Here is a 20381-nt window from a genome sequence, read left to right as displayed (position 1 = left end):
AGAAATAAAGCGTTACACACAAAGAGCCAAGCAGGGCGTACTCAGAAAGCGCGTCCTCCTGCCGCCAGGCTTGAAGGCCAAACGCTCCGAACCCCAGCTGAACTTTACACAGCCTGAAGAGAGGGAGGAGGGGAGGAGAAGGAGGAGAGAAGAAGGTGAGGAAGCAGAGAAGGAGAGTACAGAGATTTAGAGAGAGAGGTGAGGAGCATTAAAGGAAAGACAATGAAGACATGACAGGAGGAAGGCAGAGGAGGAATAGATGAGAGGGGAGAAAAGAGACACAATTCTTGAATCCACAGAAAAGATGTTAACAGTGAGTTAGCATCACACTGTTCTACAGAGAGAGAAGAAAGACGTGAGGGAGTGAAGACAAACCGACTGCATGCTTGTGTCTTCCTGTGCATGCAAGCAAACAATGACCTGTTTGTGTAAATTCAGAACTTTATTTTTTAAGTCATGGGGATGTGATGAGGCCTGCTGCAGCCTGGAGCTCTCAGTGTCGTTCCTACCTGGGGTGGGAGCGCACAGGCTGGGCACAGAAAGCGCCGCCTCGCTGGTATAGGCCGAGCACAGGTTGTCGCTGGAGGGGGAGGGTTTGAGAGGCTGGAGCAGAGTGCTGCTGGCTGAATCGGCTAGTCCTCCTGGGGCTAACAGAGCCAGCTGGCCGGGGTACATAGTCGGGACGCTCTGGGCGGATAAAGTGCTGCCTGGAGATAGCACAAGGCATGGGCAGGAGAGGACAGGGCGGGAACCAACACAGAAAGCACACACGCAAACACGCAAAAAGATGACGGACAGATAAAGAGACCCGTCGACCCCCCAGACATTTACACAGACACCCCAAGACACACACAGAGAAAAACACAGACGGGGAAAGCTGTCAGAAATTTTCCAGCTCCGAGCCTGATTCAGCGTTCACCCACAGGCACGTGAAACCAAGCAGATAAACACACACACACATATATGTGCACACGGATGCATAAACACAGAGAGGGTGTGACGTTAGAGTAAATGTCATCGACCATTCAGGCTGTAGTGGACTGAGGGTTCAGGGCTATGGTGAGTATTATTGCTGAGTGTGTGTGTTGATGCAGGTTTAAAGAGTCAGTTCAATCAAATCACAGAAAAAAAACACATTTTTCTTCCTCTCATGGTGCTTTTCCACTTGATATTTTTGGTTTAGTTTGTCTAAGTTTCAGTAAAGTGAATGGAATTCAATTTGTGAGAATGATTTGTTAAATAGCATCTTTTGCAGTACTGAGTTATCCTAAATTGTTGACGATAAAGGATCGGAGAAGAATGACTTTTAATTTGATATGAGAACTACAAACACCTTCAGTTCCTCATTTCTGTTTATATGCTTCCAGGATGCTGCTGTACATTTAAACGCTATTTTTAGTGCAACCAAATAAGAGATTCCAGTCACCTCTGTTGAATTGTATGTGGAGGGATAAATCCTAAAGCACCTGCATGACTTGGTACTACTAAGCCAAGCGAGAAAGCGTGTGTTTTTTTTAAATTTTCATGAACTGAGCCTTTATTATAAATGTTTAAACGCGAGCCTACCTGGCTGTAACGGACTCTTGCTGCCGTGCGTGGAGCTGGTTCTGGACGATTTCGATGACTTGCTTTTGGCCGGTCGTCTCCTCCTGCCAGTCAAGGCTATAACTGGAGGAATCACTGCAGCTGGAGGAACCTGAACCAAAGAGGGATGGCTGTTTTCTGCTGTATGTGATGCTATTTATAACATAATGGAGCATGTAATGTAATGTAGATGTGCTACCTTTCCCAGCCTGGTGAAGAGACTGTCTATTTCCTCCTTCTGGCGCGAATGGAGGGCCTGAATTTCACGCATGTGCCTGGTGGCGCAAAGGGGCGATAAAATATTTAAGGAATAAAGTACTGACAGGCAAAAGCAAGAAAGAATAACAAGAAGGGAGAGCGAACGGGAGGAGGAGGACCCAGTTTCCTAGGAAGCACTGAACATCTTATTTCAAGAAAAGATGAAAGAGAAATAAAAGTAATGAAGCAAAGTGGGTGGTTAACCTCATTCTGGAGGGGAAAAGGAAAAAAATAGACTAAAGATAGCAGCAGAAATGAGCTCTTCAAACAGAGGAAGATGGACAGAGGAGCGAAGAGGGAAACTGAATCGTCTTTTCTGTGACATTTATAAGACGACGGGATAACTTACTTCTCTCTGAGGCGGTTGACTTCCCGTTTGAAGTCTTCATCCTCAAACTCCGAGTCGTTGTCGCTGCTCATGTAGCAGTTATTGAAGGAGTTGTTGTTCAGACTGGGCAGGGAGGCTTTGTGCATGGAGTCTGGGGTCAGAATGTGGCCGGGATCGCTGGGTCCGTTGGCAGCCTGGGCAGCAGGTGGAGGTGGACTCTGACTGGGCTCGAGGCTCTGCTCCTGAGCACGACTGACCGAGAAGCGACCTACACGGGCCTCAGCGTTGGTGGTGACCTGAAACGAAGGAGTGAACACTGGATGAAGTAATCAATAAATGGAAGGTAGGAGGAACAACGATGGCGAGAAAGGAAGGAAAAAATGTAGGAAAGGTCCAAAGAAAGGAGATGAAACTAACAGGTTAGAAAGAGGGAATACCTGGAAGCGTCCGATGGTGGTGGTGGGTTTGGGGGATGGACAAGGGGAGGTAAAAGGTGAGGGCTGGTGGGATCCTCCGGGAGTCCTTTGGGGGGTCCATCCACAACGTCTCCTCTTTGTCCTCCTCCTCCGCCTCTCAGAGGAGTCGAGGAGTCTTTGTGCAATGTGTTCTCCGGGCTGGAGAGACTGGAGGATGACGAGGAGGAAGATGAGGTGGAGGAGGTGGTGGAGGAAGATTCAGTGCAGGCCGGACGCTGGACAGCCGGTCCTTCAGGAGCCAGAGAGACCTGAGCAGGCAGCAAAGACACGATTTTCCTTCACTGTACTTGTTAAAACTCCAGATCAAGTCCACAAACTTCCATACGATGCCACATATACACCTTGTACTTTTAAAATAAAAGCAGGTATCATAATTTGACTTTTATGCTCTGGAATCCAGTGTATATTTATCATTTATGAAGCTTCTACCTGAAATCTTCCCAATTTAATTCCACCTGTAGGAGGAGGAACTTTGGAGGATGCAGCGTCTTCCTCCAGAGAGAAGGGAACTGGAAGACAGATGATATACACGTATTTTAAACAAAAGACAGATACCTTCAGCAGATTAATAGACTATTTAAAACTAATGGGCATACTTGCTTGTCCCACTGGAGGCACACCACTGTGACAGGCCTGTGTTCAGCACAGAAAGAGGAGAAAATGGGTTAAAATTGAGCAATCTCACTGAATTGATGCACTCTGTTAGTCCAAGCGGCAGTATGAACATGTGTGTTTACCTGTGTGTGAGAGCTCACAGGAACAGTCTCTGGACTCAGTGCTCTCCTCAGCTGAGCGTCCAGGTCCTCCAGAGGCTGCTGGGACTAAAGATATTGACAGACGTACTGTTAGACGAGTGCGAATCGTACAATAAGCGAGAACACACGCAAGCTTGGCCAAAATTGATTTGCAACATGAGCACATTTCAGCCACAAACACACGTGTATTAAAAGAGGAAGCATCTCTACACTCCTGTTTTAGCCTCTCCACTGTATTTCAGTCAGTTTTAGGGCAGATTTCAAGAGGACTTGTAAAGCCCTCAGTGATTTAGCTCCGTGTTAGATTGATGGAATGCTAAGCAGCCTCAGATCTTCAGTCAGGGAACTGACTTAAAGATCTGTAGAGGTTTTGCTTTTGGCACTTTAACTTTGCAACTCCCTCCTTGAAGAAGTGAGGCTGGCAGAGGAAGGAAGATCTCTTGAATCATTAGTTCCATAAACAATGTCGATGTGTGATTTCTGCTCATGTACAAGTTCCACACTTTAGCTTGGATTTGAGAAAAAAGGCCTTTTATTAATGTCACAACATTTCTTCATGTTTGATGTGATTCTCTTCTATCTATATTTTACTGTATCTTATTGTTTTTCTTATTCACTGTACTTTTATCTGCCGGAGTGCTATTTAATATTTAATGATGGTGTGGATGAGCTTTCAATTGCCTTTTCCTCTGTAAATGATTCTGAAACATTGCTTTAATGTTATATATAGATTATTATTAATATTTTACATATTGCAGTCATCTAAATTAATGATTTCAATCAGGTCATCTGTAATAAATTCATGCAAACGGATATTATTTCCAAATCTCTTGGTCCAATTAGCAACGAGATGTATAATTTAAGTCAAAACTGGGCAAAAGCACACAAACTGAGACATTTTCAATTCTAAAATTCAGATTCCATTTTTGTCATACACCAGAGTGCAGAGGAGTGTATTTTTTCTTTCAGTTAAAGCTGAAAAAAAATGCATTTACCACCAAGATTTTATCAAATCCGGCTCCTCTCCTGCATCAATACACACACAAACAGAGGCAAAGTGATGCAGAGGGCATGCAAAGCCTTTTGTTCTCTTGAGCAATTTAACAGCAATTAAAAAATAAATCATTAAAATCGAATCCCTTGTGAACTTTAACTACAGCAGGATTATCTTAATCAAACGGGACAAGTCTCGCCCCGGAAAGTTACGTAAGAGACGAGAGGTGAACGTTGTGCAGCTCGGCAGGTCAGATTTTTCATAACAGAGCTACAACTCGTATCTCACTGTTCAGTCGAGCTCTTCTGGTAAAAATGAAAGATTATTTTTAGACGGCAGCATTCACAGCCAGCCACAACAAAACAGTCTGGAAATTAACATCAATTCACTGTCTCTGCTCACAAGTGTCTGCCTGTCCTCAGTCTGTCTGTGTCGCCTCGGTCGTTTTCTGTCCACTCGCTTTGCTGTTTTCTATTGAAATCACTTTTTCTGTGCTTTTATTTAAAGTATCAGGAGTATTTTGTATAAGAATTGGGTCTAAGCGGTCTCTTTTTAAATGCTTTTATTTAATGCTTTCTTATGTTTCTCCTTTTTAGCTCAGTAGTCAGAAATCTGGCCGTGTACGGAGAAAATCCTCTTTTGCTACGAGTTGAGTTTATGATAGAGAACAAATGTAATGTCTCAGCTGCTTTTTTCAATTGGATGTTTTTGTGTTTCCCTTCACTGCTTTGTCACATAAGATTAAGCATTACTGCTGCTTAGTATTAAATTATTCAAGATTTAGAGGGAGGGAATTAAGCAGAAGCACCATTTATACGCAGCACAAACCCAAATCAGGTCAGACACAGACACAACAAAAAGCTAATAAACATAATGAGCGCTCTGTTAACACAGAACTGCATTGCAGTCTCAAAAATGAACAAAAAAAACACCTGTATCAGACAAGGTCCAGGGAAGGATGGCAGGAGTTCTGAAGGAGGAGAACTGGCCTAATCCCAGAGAGGATGTGTTGAAAAGACAGAGTGGGAGAAAGACAACAGAAAAGATTTGTAGAGGAGATTACAAGAATTATCGTGGAGAAGGTTAAAAAAGATTTTCCATGCCAGATGAGTTGTAAGAAAATTGGATAGAAACATGGTGTAGCTCCTAAACTAGTTTATGTGTGACTTCTTAGTCTTTCAAAGTGTAGCAGTGAGAAATTAGCTGGGCGGTATCACCTAAAACATGCACATGCTGTCTGACAACAAACATATAAAATAACTATTAACTAGACGCAAGAAAGAAAAATTAATATTTCAGGTACTGACAGACTGTCTAACTCACCGGTACCCTGGATAAGGGGGTTTTGGATGGAGTGGTCTGGCCTAAGGATGCGGCAGGGATGACTGTAGAACATCATAAAGTCAGAGTTGTTTTTTTTTAAGAAAACAGAAATTAACACTAGCATACACGCAGAAACGCATCAACAACATATTCTTCAACTTACCAGTCTGTGCAGGGGTGGAGATAGGCGTCCCAGGGCCCTGCATTGGTACGGGGGACCCCAGGGACCCCAGCGCCAGGCTGGAGGGGGGCTGAGGAGAATTAGCTGCCTGGCTAGAGCCAGCTGCTGTGACAGATGTGATGGTGGTCGAGCAGGGGCCTATCGGGGACGAGGTACCCGGCACAGAGGGTCCAGAGGCTGGGTCGCCAGCCAGGCTGTCTCCCTGGGTGGACGGCACCCCTCCACCGAGGTCCATGAAGAGAGAACGCAGCTTCTTGTCCAGAGCTTGAATGTCGTCCGGTTTACCCTGGGACTCAGAGGAAGCCTCACACCTGAGAAAGACCAGATAAATAACGAAATTACAGTGAAAGTCATTTTTAGAGGCTATTCCTTAAAAACAATAAGCACGAAATGGACAAAATTGCTAAAACTGCACATTTATCAGAGGGAGAAACTGTAAAAAAAAAAAAAAAAAAAAAGCTAACAAAAAAACCCAGAACATAGCAATGATATTTCAGTTGTCATCGTGTCAGACTTTTACTCGTCAGGAAAATTGACCAAATGAAACCCGAAAATTGTGATATTTCATCAAGAATCATCACTTCATTCTATATGTCTCATTTAAAAGTGTGCCCAAAATAAGCACTTACTTAAACCAGATTTTGTACAAATAGTTAAAAAATTCTGTACTCATGACTGCAAGAGAGAAGTCAATACTGTTTTCAGGGAGTTTTTAGCTAAATTGTATTGAACTGCAGGCTGTGCTTACACAGAGCAGAAAAGAGACATTATTAGAGAGCTGCAGAACTTTATATTGCAGTAAAATATGAGCCAGCAGTGAGTTAAAATGTGACAGGGGCAAAAACTCAGAGGACGGAAAAACATTAAAGTCATTTTCAGATTTTAAGCGTTTCACATAAACATTCAGGATTAAACACAACACAACCAAAGGTCAAATCTAGTTAAAAATGCCTCGACATACAGTCAGGCAAAATCCAAGTACTGCAATCTGCATCATTTAAACTTGTGTTGTGTGCAAATGAAGAGTCACAACTAATTTTGATTCAGACTTTAATCTTGATTGGTACACAGAAGTCACATTAGTGCTTCATTAACCATGTCTGATGTAATTGCAAACTAGTAAGTGGCACCTGAATCGCTGGGATTTCTAAAAAAAGTCTCGCTGTAATCCGTATAACAGACACATTGACCAGCTCTCACCTTGCATCACATTCCCCACAGTGTGTGTGCGTCTGCCCGGGCAGGGCTGCCGTCTGTGGCTGCGAGTGGACCAAAGTTGGCTGGACTGAGGGAACATTTGTGGTAACTGGCAGGAGTCCCGCGGCGGGGGAGGAGGAGGGAGCGGGAGCGGGGTGGGAGGCGGCAGAAGGAGCGAGCTGGGGACCTGGGATGGCAGTGGTGGGGATGACGGAGGAGGAGAGGGAAGGAGTGGAGGAGGATGTGGGACAGACTGACGGATGATCGGAGGAGAGTTCGCCGGCTACAAGAGTGGAGGAGGGAGGGGAGGATACAAAGGGAACAGCCTGGGAGGGAGGAGGGGAGGTGAGCATTGATGGGGGGATGCTGGAGACGCTAGCTGGTGGTAAAGTGGAAGGTAATGAGGTCGCAGCGACAGCAGGGACTGTTGGGGGCTGAGACTGGGTGAAGGCCTGGGGCTGACTTTGTGCTTGACCCTGAACCTGCACCTGCGTCTGAGGTTGGGACTGTGGCAGCACCTGTGACTGAAGGATAGACTGATTCACCAAAGTGGGAGGAGGAGAAGAAGAACAAGGAGGACTGAGACAGACGGAGGGCATAGAGGAGAGGGTGGAGGAGGAGGAAAGAGGAGGAAGAGAGGCGTCCAAGACCTGCTCCTGTGCCTGGTTTAAATTAGAAGGGACAAGCCCAGCGGTGGCTTCCACAGCAGGAGGGACTGTGCTGCTCTGTGGAGGGACAGAAGCTGCTGCAGGCTGCAGAGGAGGATGGCTGGAGTGGATGGAGGCTGGGGCGGTGCTGGGTCCCGCGTCGAACTGATTTCGGTTCTGTCTCAGTTCAGAGAAGGCTTGCTGTAAGCTGATTGCTCCTGCAGACTGGGATAATGCCAAACCTTGGCCTGGAGTCTGAGATGGAGCTGGAAGAGAACAGAAGACTATTTTAAGCCACAGTGTGAGTTTGTTTTATGCAAGTATTTTAGTGAAATCATTTTTCCCAGCATAGCTCCACCCAAAATACGCCTGTTTGGAGTTCTGATCAGCCAGAGCAATGAAAAGACATGAAACAATGAAAACAAGTTAATCATTTTGTTAAATCACCACAATGACACCATTTATCCCAGTGAGAAACTCCAAAATCAAAACGAATCGTCTCATATGATTGTAATTTAAAGTTTTGTTAGTAAACCAGCCAAATCTAACCTTAAAATTTGGATATTTCATCAAAATCACTCTACATGTCTCATTTTGATAATTGCCAGCAATAAGTGATTGCAGTAACCAGATACTGTTAAATTAAATAAATGAATAATAGGCATTGATTGATTATTGTTTGCTTGTTTTACAGTATTTTTAACACATGTTGGCACTACACAAATTCTGTACAAAAATTCAGTTTCAGGTTTTTTAGTAAAGAAATTCAACTTTCATTTTTCTTTTGTCATCATTTATGGGACTATCTCTGTCATACTGCACAACAGACACTCTCTCTACTTCTAGTCATGGATGTTCTGTTTCCACAAAGGTGCAGGACTTTAGATTGTAGTGAAAAATGAGAACACAGTGAGTAAAAATGTGACGGGTCAAGAAATGCATAAAAGCTGCTTGAGGTTCAGAGAGTAATCTATCACTGTATTTTCACATCAAAACTAAGTCAGAAGTTTACTCGGGTACATTATTTCAGTTTCCAGTTGCATCCTTACCCGTTTCAACAATAGGTGCAGGAGCAGGAGAAGGAGAGGTGGGAAACATTTGCTCCTTCAGCCTGGCTTCAGGTACAGGACTGACGATGAATCTCCGACCTGCTGAATGGACCACTTGTGCTGTTGCACTGGATGGGATGTCTGAAGAAAAAGGGAGGAAGAGAGGCAACCCTGTTATTTACGTAGATGAGAAAGTTTGCAATACATATTTTTTACATTGAAATTCAGTCTTGCATATACATGCACTAGGAATTTAGAATTGCATACAATGACAGTCCTGCAGTGTCCACGTTTACAGTCAGGTTTTAGCTTTCTATGCCATATTATTTTCCCCTAAACTTGGTGTCTTGGTGTAAACTTTTGTGTATTTTACCTGGCATGGGGGTAGATATCGCAGGAATCTGCTGTGCTGTGTCACCTGCCATCTGCACATCAACAAAACAACATGATATAAACACGGATAGATCAACTGTGAATGATAAAGGGAAAGAGAAAGCATCATTAGAGGAAAAGACGTGTTATTTTACAGGTTATATGAGGTATTTTTCCACACGCCATACACAAAACAGTAACGATTTATTCAAAACAGCTGCTATTTTCAAATGTTGCTCTTGTGGCAACGCCAGCAACAATGCACCGACTCTGTAAAAGAAACAGAGAATGAAATAAAGAGGGTATTTTTACCTGGCTGTTTGTGTCTCTTTCCAGACCTTTCGCATCAGCATTCTCTATGACCTCTCTGACCTGCTCGATAAATGACTCCCTCTCACTCTCCAGGATAAACTCACTCTGGACCTGGACAATCACACACAATTGAAAAAGACAGATTCAGACACGTGCTCATTTGAGTAACACAGCATGTGCCAGAAACAAAACTATTGCATGGTTTACAGTATTATTCATGTGTCTGTATGTGACAGTAGCACATTTGTCCTTGTGTGGGAGCCTGATGAGGACTCTGTCTGTAAAAGTGCAAGGACTAGTGTACAGCAATTACATGCACTTCAGTGGGCTTCAGTGACAAAGTGCAGATAGCATGTGCACTGGCATGTAGAACACAGTCCAGCCTTAATACAGAGGCATTAAGCAGGATTAATGGGCTGTCTGAACTGCTTGTCGGATGGTCAGACACTTTTTTGATGTCGCATAGAGGGTGTCTGCATGAATCTCTGACAGCGGCGAAACGTCACGCTGTGATTGGCCAGCTGTGTGGCGCTGAAAGAGGATTCAAGCACTGCAGATCTCATTCGAGCAGGCCTGCGTGTTTGACAGTATCCAGGTAGAACGTGGCATTTAGAAATCTGGCTTGTGCTTGTAGACTGAGGATTTAATTAAGTTCAGTTCTTCTGCCATTTCCTATTTGCATAGTATTGTTTGTCCATTCTGTTCAGCCAAAACAGAATTAAGAGTAAATAAAGGTCAGCCTGGCAATATTATGCTGTTGAGGCATTTAACTTTTTTCATTCACAGTGTAATAACATAATATAGATAGAAAATATGTAGTAGAAAGTGCTGCAGGCTGCTACAATGTTACAACAATGACTTTTCAAAATTATTAGTCATGTACACTACCGTTCAAAAGTTTGGGGTCACTTAGAAATGTTCTTTTTTTTTTTTTAAAGAAAAGCAGTTTTTTCAATGAAAACAACATTAACACCTATATGTTTTGACTAAAAAGCATTTCATTGTACAGTCTTTTGTGACTTCTGTCTGTAGCCGATGATAGTGGACCGCTACATGCGCGTCAACACGCCAAAGATAACCAGGAAACTAGTCAGATTCACTCACATATCATCCCTGAAATAAACTAATTAAAAAACAATTATTTTCGTCCATAGCTGATTTTGTCTTAAGGTTGTGGGAGAAGTCTATGTGAGAATGAATTTTTAAATACCTCTTAAAATCAAAGAAATGGCAAGCAAGAAAAGATGGTTAACTGAGGATTGTACCATTCATGCTAACATTCCTAAGAGTGCCTCCTAACCTACTGAGCAAAGAGACCAAAGGACAATACATGTCTAGACTGTACTTCTGAATAATTTAATGCTATCTTCATGAAAAAAAATGCTTTTCTTTCAAAAATAAGGACATTGCTAAGTGACCCCAAACTTTTCAATGGTAGTGTATATAAATGGCATTAATGTTTTTAAGTTGTTGTTTTTTTTACATACGTGAGGTATGGCCATAATAAAGACGTTGTAATGTTAAACTGCTGTGAGTCACTCCCAAAGAGACTCACTCCGTTTTTTTGCTGATCTTAAACATGTTAGCAAGCATTGTTGTATATTGAGTGCTCACATGCGCCACCTAGTGGTGGTTGGTGTGCACTGCAGTTACTCCCCGATAATTATTGACATTATTTCACCCTACACTGCTATTTTCATTTCAAATCAGTAACATCTGTAAACTGCGGTAAAATGTTGAGAAATAGTTAACACACTAACACAAATCTTCACTCCTGTTCTCTTTTTTTAAAATTGCCATTTAAATATTTGTGGCATTTCTGTGAACATGTCAGCGCAACACTATGTTTTCCTGCAGACATTGCCTAAAGTTTTGCACCCTTTTCAAATGATGTTGCATGTTTTTGACAGGTGGTCCTTCAGCGTGGCCACCTGGAAGAACTACAAACACTTTGGATATCTGACATGTTCGGGCAGATCTAGTTGTGAGAGACGATAAACCAGCCCGGAAGGCATTAATATGGTGGAAAAGAGGTGGAGTGTGAGAGTCTTTGTACCATGATCTGAGCGATCTCCTCGGGGTTGTCTCCATCTAAGTCGAACCTAAAGGTCACCATCTTCCTGTTGTGGGTCTCCAGCTGGCACTCTGCCACCCTGTCACCACGGTTGGAGATCTACATGCAAACACATGCGACAAAAACACAAGGAAATTCAAATACAGACTTTGGTTACAGAACAAAACAGGACTTAGTGATTAATTACAGCATTCTGGGATTTAGAGGATGTGCTCTTACATTGAGAACATTGAGTTTCGCTTTGGAAATCTTCTCATGGCGTGATCGACTTCGTACAGAACGTCTCTGATGTCTCTTGGTGGAGCGACCCTCATGACGACCTCCTCCTCCTTCATTACCGTCACTCAGACCTGAAGTCTCAGAGTGACCACTGAGAAAAGAGTAAGAGAGTAAGAAGAGAACTGGCACCAAGTGAGAAAGAGCAACACAAATATGAAATATTATCAGTGAAACTTGATTTTATTCTTGGAATGTGGCATCAGATCAATGATTCTGTGCTTGAGTTTGCTTGTGTGTGCGTGTGTTACCTCTCGATGGACGAGAGAACCTGAGGCGGCTGGAGCTGGGACTGCGACAGCTCTGAAGATTGTGAAGCCGACTGAAACACACACACAGGCACATGAAAATACACAAAACCTGCAACCAGTGTGGAGACTATTACCACAAACACCAGGGACATTATAAGAAAGGAAAATACAGCAGGGAGGCATAAAAAATAAGCAAAGAGGAGCAAAAGTAGAAGCCAGAACTAGCTGGACTAAAAGCAGTGTCTTCATGATTTCACAGTAACAACTCAAATGAATAAAATAAAGTGAATACTTGTGGGCTAAACGACTATGAGAACATAAGGAGGAAAAGAAATTGCTGAATTTACTGGAAGCACATCTCCAACAATGCATGCAGCCCTGTCTTGTAATTACAATCTAGAAATGATGACTTTTAAATAACAAACAAATGGTCTGAATTAGAACGGTTCAACCGAGGCCATTCTTGTAAAAACAAATCTGCAAACAGTTATTGATCGATTCTATTAGATCATCATTTATTCGCAAACCAATTAAAGCTCAGTCGAGCAGTTTTCACAGATGTTTTAAATTTATGACTGGCTCTGCCAACAACCCAGTAAACTTCTCCAGTAATTATTGCTTGATTGTGTATTGCTACACTCAAACCAAGACATACAAGCTATTCCAAAAAAAAAAAAAAAAAAACTGCTTCTCACTCATCTCAGAGAAATAATGGTAAAAATCACAGCTTACAAAGCTCTGCCAAAGTGGGTTTCTCCACATAAAACAACAGCACAGTGTCTACAAAATCTAGATTTTTTACTTAACATTTCAAAGACAGAATGATAGAAACAGACTAAAAAATGTTAAATATCCAGTTAGGGTGTAATTAAGGTAGGTAACATGGTAGCTGCTTCTGTTGGTAGGGATGTCCTGATCAAATATATTTTCTTGTTGCCTTGATCTGAGTCAGACAGTATCTGCCAATACCCAATAATACAATTTTTCTGGATTATACACATAGCATTACAGATTAGTTGCAGTACCTGATTGTGCCACCAGGAGGAGCCTCTTACTGTTAAATACCAAAGGAGATACAGGCAGCCATTGAATTAAATTACACTGAATCAAGTTGGACACAACTGTTTGTTAACTCAATATTTGTAGATATGTGTATATAATTGCAGCATTGCTGTTTACTGTTTTATTCTGGGCTTGTTTTTAGCATACCTATTTTATTTTAGTAATTATCACACATGTTATTGCGTTTCTATTTTTTCAGGCATTTCTTTTGCTAAGTCATTTTTTCCTGAGCAATATAGGGCACAAGAATATCCTTTGTGATTAATAAAGTCTTACCTTACCTTATCTTAAGACTTTGTAAATCCCAGTGGCATTTGTTGTGGCCTGCATCATCTGTTAGCAGCTTTACTAACAATATCAGCACATAGCCATATAAAAAGTGTGCAGAATTTATACATAATTAATCAATTACTGATTGATGCTCCATGTGTGAAGTAAAAGATATAAATTAAAACGTGAGACAGCGGATGAAAACAAAGCATCAGGGTTGGGTTTGTGTTGATACAGACTAGTTAAAAATTGCCTTGATCAACCAAAATCCTAAGTTTTGGATGGGGCTCAGGACATCCTTAACAACAGTAGCAGCCTAAATAAGTTAAATGTAAAATTCCCACATAGCAGTTCTTCTGGTATGTATACTACAGGCTGCTGAACTTTATGACACATAGTCAAACTGACAACCAACTGCATCAACACCTTAGAGAGCTACCTTTAGGTCAAAGGGGGAATGCTAAGTCTTATCCTGTTTTCAAAAATCTGAGGAACCACTGCTCCTGAAACTGATTTTCTACAGCCTTAATGTGAAATGATGGGACTACTTTGAAAAGGGACATGAGATCTACTTGGAGGGTTGGATCGTTCCTTAGCCAGTACCTGGGGAGGGGCTTCCATGGGAGTATCAGGCGGGGCGGTGACTACACTGATGATTGGCACCCCGGTGGCCAAAGGCTGAGGCACAGGAGAAGGAGGAGGAGCAGGAGGGGAAACAATAGTAGGCACCACCCCAACAGGGATTGGCAGAGGAGAGGGAGGGGAAGCCACGATTGTCGTCGGCATGGTAACGGGGATAGACGGCGACGGAGAGGTGAGGGTCACCAAGGGAACAGTAGAGGTAGACGGAGTTACACTGGGCTGAGAAGAGGTAGGTCCAAGAAAAACGAAAAGGAGGGAAGGGAAAAGAAAGAAGAAGGTAGGTAAGGCAGAGGATGAGTAGGAGGAGATAAGAAAAGGACGGGAGCAACGTCACAGGAAGAACGAGGAAGTAGACGAACCCAGCAAGTGATCCGATGTGACAAGAATGGACAGATCAGGCCTATTTAAGTGCCTTGGTAATGGGACAGTGAGCTAAAGCTGGTCTTTACATCACATGTCAAATGTGCTTGGAACAAAGAATCATCCCGTTAGCTTGTGAATCTAGGTCTTTACTGGTCTCCATGATAAATCATGTTAGAACAAAGACGCCAGAAGAAAGAGCCATCCAAAGTTCACTGACTCATTACTGACACATTTGACTCAAACTCTCAACAACAAACTTCCTGGAACACACATTAAGACTATTGGTGACAACATCTAAATCTCTGAACTCAAATTTTGGGACAGAACAACTGTGTAAAACACACACAAGTCTACGATCATGCAACCACAAAACAAAACTCTACGGACGATGTGCAGTATGACTTTCAATGTGGTGGAACAACAAGCAAATTCTGTTCAGAATGTAGATGGGCAACAGTCACTAATGCCACATTTCCATATGGTTATATAAGACTAAAAAGTTCTTCAGATGTTTCCTCCTACTGAGACTTCACAAAGTAATTTAGTCCCCTGAGCTCACAAGTAGTTTCAAGGAATTGTTTTGCTCTTGTTTATTCACTGGAGGATCATTCTTTATTGCACCATCAACTCCTGCATTTCTATAGAAACAGTGCAACCATGACTGGAAGTAGAGAGAAATTAAACATTTCATCTCTGCATTGACACAAAGACAATGCCATGAATCATTATAAAGAAAAAAGAAAAAAAATCGAACTTGAATTTATTTACTATTCATTTTACAAAAAATGCAAAAGCCTGGAATCTGTGTGCAACATTATTCCAAGGTTCACAGGTGTTAAAATACTGGGGAAAATGGTGACTATTTAATACGGATATTTTACCACTTACATTTTTATTGGTTTCTAATCATGTTGCCTATCTGCTCTGTGTAAACACAGCCTGCAGTTCAGCCAAGAAGCGCTAGAATTTTTGCCAAGTGACTATTGGTTGCAGGTCACTGCTGTGTCTATTGAGATGACTAGTTTCGACTGTCAGAAAGTAGAACATCCAATGATTCTTTGTTTTGCAGTTTTTGATTCTGATAAATGGTGCTATTTTTTAGACGATAAACTGCCAGCAAGTTTTGGAGTGCAGATTGTTAAGGAGCCTGTGAATTGATTCCTGAATGTCAAGACTTGGAAACAATGCTTAAAAAATAGTTCTGAATTTTCACTACATCGATAGCAGCATGTGCAAATTTTGAAATCCAATGTTGTTGGGACTGAAATAAACATTATTTCTTGGTGTATTTACAGGGAAAAAAGCAAACTAATGTGTTGAAATCCATTGCCTTTTCACTAAATTTCAGAATGCCACAATAGCTTAAATAGTGTATCCACATGATTTCAAATAACATATTGATGCACGATATGTATCACCAAAAGCCAGGAAAGCTGTCCTGGAACGTGGAACAACTCCTACTGCTCTACACATAGTATTGCTGGAAAATACACTTGAACATCCTCTTAAAACATTAATTCTTCAGTTGCAATGTTGAGGATTTCTGTTTAATTCCTCCTGGTGACACATGTGGCTAAAAGTTGGAACAACATTTGTGTTTTTCCAGACTCGCCTCCTCATATTACAGTTCAAGGTCATAGCACAACAAATGAAAAAGTGTTAATATCTTCTGAGATGAAACAAAAACAGTACGTCGCCCTACACACAGGTGAGTTGAAAAGGAAGTTTTTCGCTGCACTGCCATCTCCTACTATCTGTGACGCAAATGTAACTGGGCACTGGGACACGCATCATGAAATGTTAAATACTACACAAGCAAAGATGTAATAATAATTTCTTTAATCGGTCATGGGCTCAATCACCACAGTGGCAGCACACAGTGACTTCACAGGCATTTGTATCATGAAATCTCTATTTCTCACTGTACACCAAGAGACTGACATATTGTAATGTACTTTGTTGATGCACGTATCTATGCTATGACGCTTCAACTAAAAGAGGAATCCCTAGACTCTCCTTCGCCCAGTGTCCTCCAATACTAACCCCGGAAATATTACCCATCTTCATATCCATAAAATTTGCTCATGTATTTGTGATTCAAGCTTTGTATCAGGTGGTTAGTGGGAGTGTCTGGGGCGAACAATGGGAAAGTGCTACTATGGGCATCAACAACAAAAGACATTCAAAAGCTACAAAACAGGCGGGGGTGGGGGTGGGGGGGTGGGGGGATTATTCTACTTATATTCTATTCAACATCAAATAGATTCACCAACCAAATCACACTGATACACAATTACTTACTAAGACGCACACGAGCAAATACACACTTATACCTAGGAGCAGGTGCACACAAAGTCACAGACGTACAGTAAATTCAAACACAAAGATACCTGAACCAGAGCTAGCTGAGCAGCTTGGTACAGAAGATAAAGATGTTCTATACTGGGAGATGGACTTAAATCACACAGCTACCCACACACACACACATCCATTCATGTTGGTAAAAGCACAAACATATCCATACAAACACACATTCATGCATATTAACCAACAAGTGTGTGTGTAAAAAAAAAAAAAAAACACATAGAAACAAACCCAGTGGTAAACACAGGCAGCATGCCCATGAGCAAGCCAGAGAATGGAAAGAAAAACAGAAGAAACCAACTTGAGCTGATGAAGCTTAAAGTGAAATAAGTAGAACATGCTATAATAAGACATAGAACAAAGAGAAACGAAAAATGCAAAAACATTCATTTTTATTGCCGTCAGTCTGAACTTCCTCTTCTATTTTTGTGCATTCATGCCTCTGTAAATGTCCCAGTTTGTATCCTGTGAATATGTTTATTAATCAGCTTTTCTTCTAAATGTGTACAGTAGAGTCATGCCATTTGATATCAACACTTTCTAAGATCCATGTGCACATGTGACTGTATATTAAAAAAAGGAGCTTTGCTACATTCCCAGCAGATGCAGAGCTTATTAGCTGCTTCTGTGTCTGATCATATTTGTCTCCGTGTGTCTGTATTTTATGTATGAAACTGGAAGCTAACACAAAGTTACTCTTACCCAGAGGTGAATTCATTAAAGCTGCAGTGAGTCAGTGTTTGTGTGTAGGAGATGTGCAGTTTCAGCTTCAAATGTACAAGTAATCATAATTATTATTTGCATAAGCATTCAGGAAGAGATGGGTGTTGATTTAGATGATTGCAGACGTACTTAATGTACACTTAGCAAGCACCTTTAGGAACACCTGTGCAATCAAATACAACAGCTTACCAGATTTTGCCACCATCATGGATGTTAATGTGGCAGCCAACCGCCCACTACTGGCTTTAATAAAAATAAAATCCAACATCATCTTTTCTGCCAAAAGACAGAAAATGTGAAATACATGAGCTTGGTAAAAATCTAATTCATAGCCGAGCTGTTGCATTAAATTATACAGAAGTTCCTAATAATATGCTCTGTGAATGCCCAACAACTTAATTCAATCCAGAAGCTCTCTGCGGAGAACCAGTGCTAACTTGGGCCCATTTATTATGTATAGAGCTCCAACTATATTTAAATTAAAAGTCTTGTACCTGTGCAGACGCCGGTGACAGGGTTGTGTGTGTGGGGCTCTGAAGTGATGTATTACTCTGGCTCGATGACACAACCTGGAGAGGGACACACACACACAGAAAGAAGAGTGTGTGAGAGGGTAGATGTTAGAAAGAAGCGAGAAAATGGAAACATGTTATATACTTGTTTGGCGTTTTCACCCGCTGAACCCTAAATCTAGCAGCAGGTTTGAAAGGAATCCCAAAATGAAACCATTAATCAGAGCCAAGAACTGGAAAAACATAAATAATTTTCAACGGTTCTTGAACTCATCATGTGTGACTGTGAAGCTCTTCTGGAAAAACAACCGGCTCTAAGTTCAAAGATTGATCAAAATCACTTGGTTCTGCATTTCAAACTTCCCCAAATTAAACAATTTACAATAAGAACATTCTGTAAAAAACCTAAAAAATTCTACGTTCCTTAGCACAACTGAGAAGCCATTCATGAATCAGCTGCAACCAACAGTCATATGACAAAAATTCAGGGATTTTTTTAGATGAACTGGGTTGAACTGAAGGTTGTTTGCACAGGGCAGATCGAAAACAAGTACGAAAACAAATTAAAAATGTAAACAGTAAATCATAAATAGTATATGGAGTCATCAGTTTTTTGTGCATGTTGGTTCTAGGATTTTCACATTTTTTCTAAAATGAATAATGAAAGAAATCCAGCATTCGTAATTTCCTTTTTTAAATGATTTATGGCAACATAGCTGTATCATACACCACAAAAGACCTTTTTTGAGTTGTCTCTACTTCTAGCCGTGGTCGTGCCGTTTCCACTGAGGTGCAGGACTTTATATTGCAAGAAAATCGAGCCCACAGTGAGTAAAAATGAAAACAGGAAGATTCGCAAGGTTAAACAAATGTGACAGGAATAACAACCTTCAGAAAAATTAGATACTATTTATCCATTTTTAGATCACAACTCTCCCGTACGCTCTTGCGGGAAATTATAGGGGAAAACCTGTCTTGATAGTTCAAACGAGAAAGTGAATATGACTCAGCCTAATCTGACAAGAACATCTGATCTCTTATTAGTGTCCAATTTCTTGCTCAATCAAATCAGTTTAGGATGGTAAATGGTTCATAGCTGTGGTTTGTGCTTGGAGCAAATGTTTCTTCTAAAGTACTGCAGTAATACTGGAGGCAAAATGCCAGCTCTGTGGGAGTGTTTACCTTGAAGCAAAGGCAACAACTTCAAAGAGCAAGGTGATGCACACGTTATTACTCAATAAGCTCAAAATTAAGGTGGAGCTGTTTTTGGATTTTATCATTGCGGGGCTGAACATTAAGGAGAACGTGACAGCTGCTAAGAAAGTTGATAAAAAGTGAAAGTAGAGAAAGGAAAAAGCTCTACATATATGAAGAGTGTTCTGAGTTTACTGGTTTCTTGGGTTGTTTACCTGTTGGGAGGTTCCAGGAGGAGGTGGCTGGGCGGAGGCAGGAACCAGGGGAGGTCCTGGAGTCGGCTGAGGGGTCGGGGTCTGAACCTGCTGTTTAGAAACCGATTTAGAGAAAGACAGACAGAAAAAATGGACAGAGGAGAAAGTTGTGCCGTTGTAGGATATAAAACGATGGAGGATGAAGGTGAAGAAGTCAAGAGAGATTGGGGACAAGGAGGAGAGAAAAAGGAAATAATGAGAACATGTTTGTAGCTTCTGGAAGAAAACCCAACATGGGTGCAAACACAAGGCACTCCTGCTGTTCTCTACTGATCAGTTTCATCTACATTTTCTTCTTGTGTATGCACACATGCACACAGACGACACAAATACACACTTATACATCCAGCAACAGAGATATGCAACACCTGTATGCATATACAGAGCGTGTAGTGTAACAGTACAGGCACAGTGCTGGGGTTAGGCAGGGTGTAAGTAGGATTTGTTCACATGCAGGTCAGACCCTAAGTGATCAGCAGTGATAATAAGTTATACAGTCAATGAAGCACAGTAAAAGCTGGACACCAAACACTAAAATATTCAACTGAATTTGACGTTTTCAAAGCTCTCCCTGCTTTCTGAGGTTTCATCCGGATGTAACATGACTCATCCTGCCTTCTTAAAGAACTGGCTTGCAATGCCACTGACAAAGTTTGGAATTAATTGCTTGATTTTCTATCCTGGCACATTTCTGATGATTATCAAATCTTACAGGGTGATATGTTCCGTCCTAAACTCTTCAAGTAATCTACAGGACAGCGGCTTATGACCAACATACTAACAACTGAACCCTTAGAAGGCTGTGTGCAACTTTATACTTGTCCCAAAGCCCGCCCTCACAAACTGTGAAGAAAGCTTACACAAGTACGTTCCATTGCACCAGACACACTGCTACCTACCTTTTTACTAACATTAGAGGC

At 41.6% G+C, this 20381-nt stretch overlaps 1 protein-coding gene across 1 annotated transcript in view; it reads right to left on the bottom strand.

Annotated features, from left to right (window-relative positions):
• The window catches only part of wnk1b (WNK lysine deficient protein kinase 1b), a 116342-nt gene that overhangs the window by 14435 nt on the left and 81526 nt on the right, over positions 1-20381 (bottom strand). The window contains 23 exon segments of the mRNA XM_051959131.1: positions 42-113; positions 510-707; positions 1567-1696; positions 1784-1859; positions 2192-2466; positions 2608-2679; positions 2682-2894; positions 3076-3155; positions 3243-3279; positions 3384-3467; positions 5328-5384; positions 5719-5780; positions 5882-6210; positions 7100-8009; positions 8793-8933; positions 9166-9217; positions 9477-9587; positions 11533-11649; positions 11770-11920; positions 12078-12148; positions 14013-14270; positions 17996-18070; positions 19423-19512. Coding sequence (XP_051815091.1) covers positions 42-113; positions 510-707; positions 1567-1696; positions 1784-1859; positions 2192-2466; positions 2608-2679; positions 2682-2894; positions 3076-3155; positions 3243-3279; positions 3384-3467; positions 5328-5384; positions 5719-5780; positions 5882-6210; positions 7100-8009; positions 8793-8933; positions 9166-9217; positions 9477-9587; positions 11533-11649; positions 11770-11920; positions 12078-12148; positions 14013-14270; positions 17996-18070; positions 19423-19512 — 3661 coding nt within the window.

This window comes from Acanthochromis polyacanthus, chromosome 1, assembly GCF_021347895.1.
Source record: "Acanthochromis polyacanthus isolate Apoly-LR-REF ecotype Palm Island chromosome 1, KAUST_Apoly_ChrSc, whole genome shotgun sequence".
Lineage (NCBI taxonomy): Eukaryota > Metazoa > Chordata > Actinopteri > Pomacentridae > Acanthochromis > Acanthochromis polyacanthus.
This window is presented reverse-complemented; position numbering and strand designations above follow the sequence as displayed.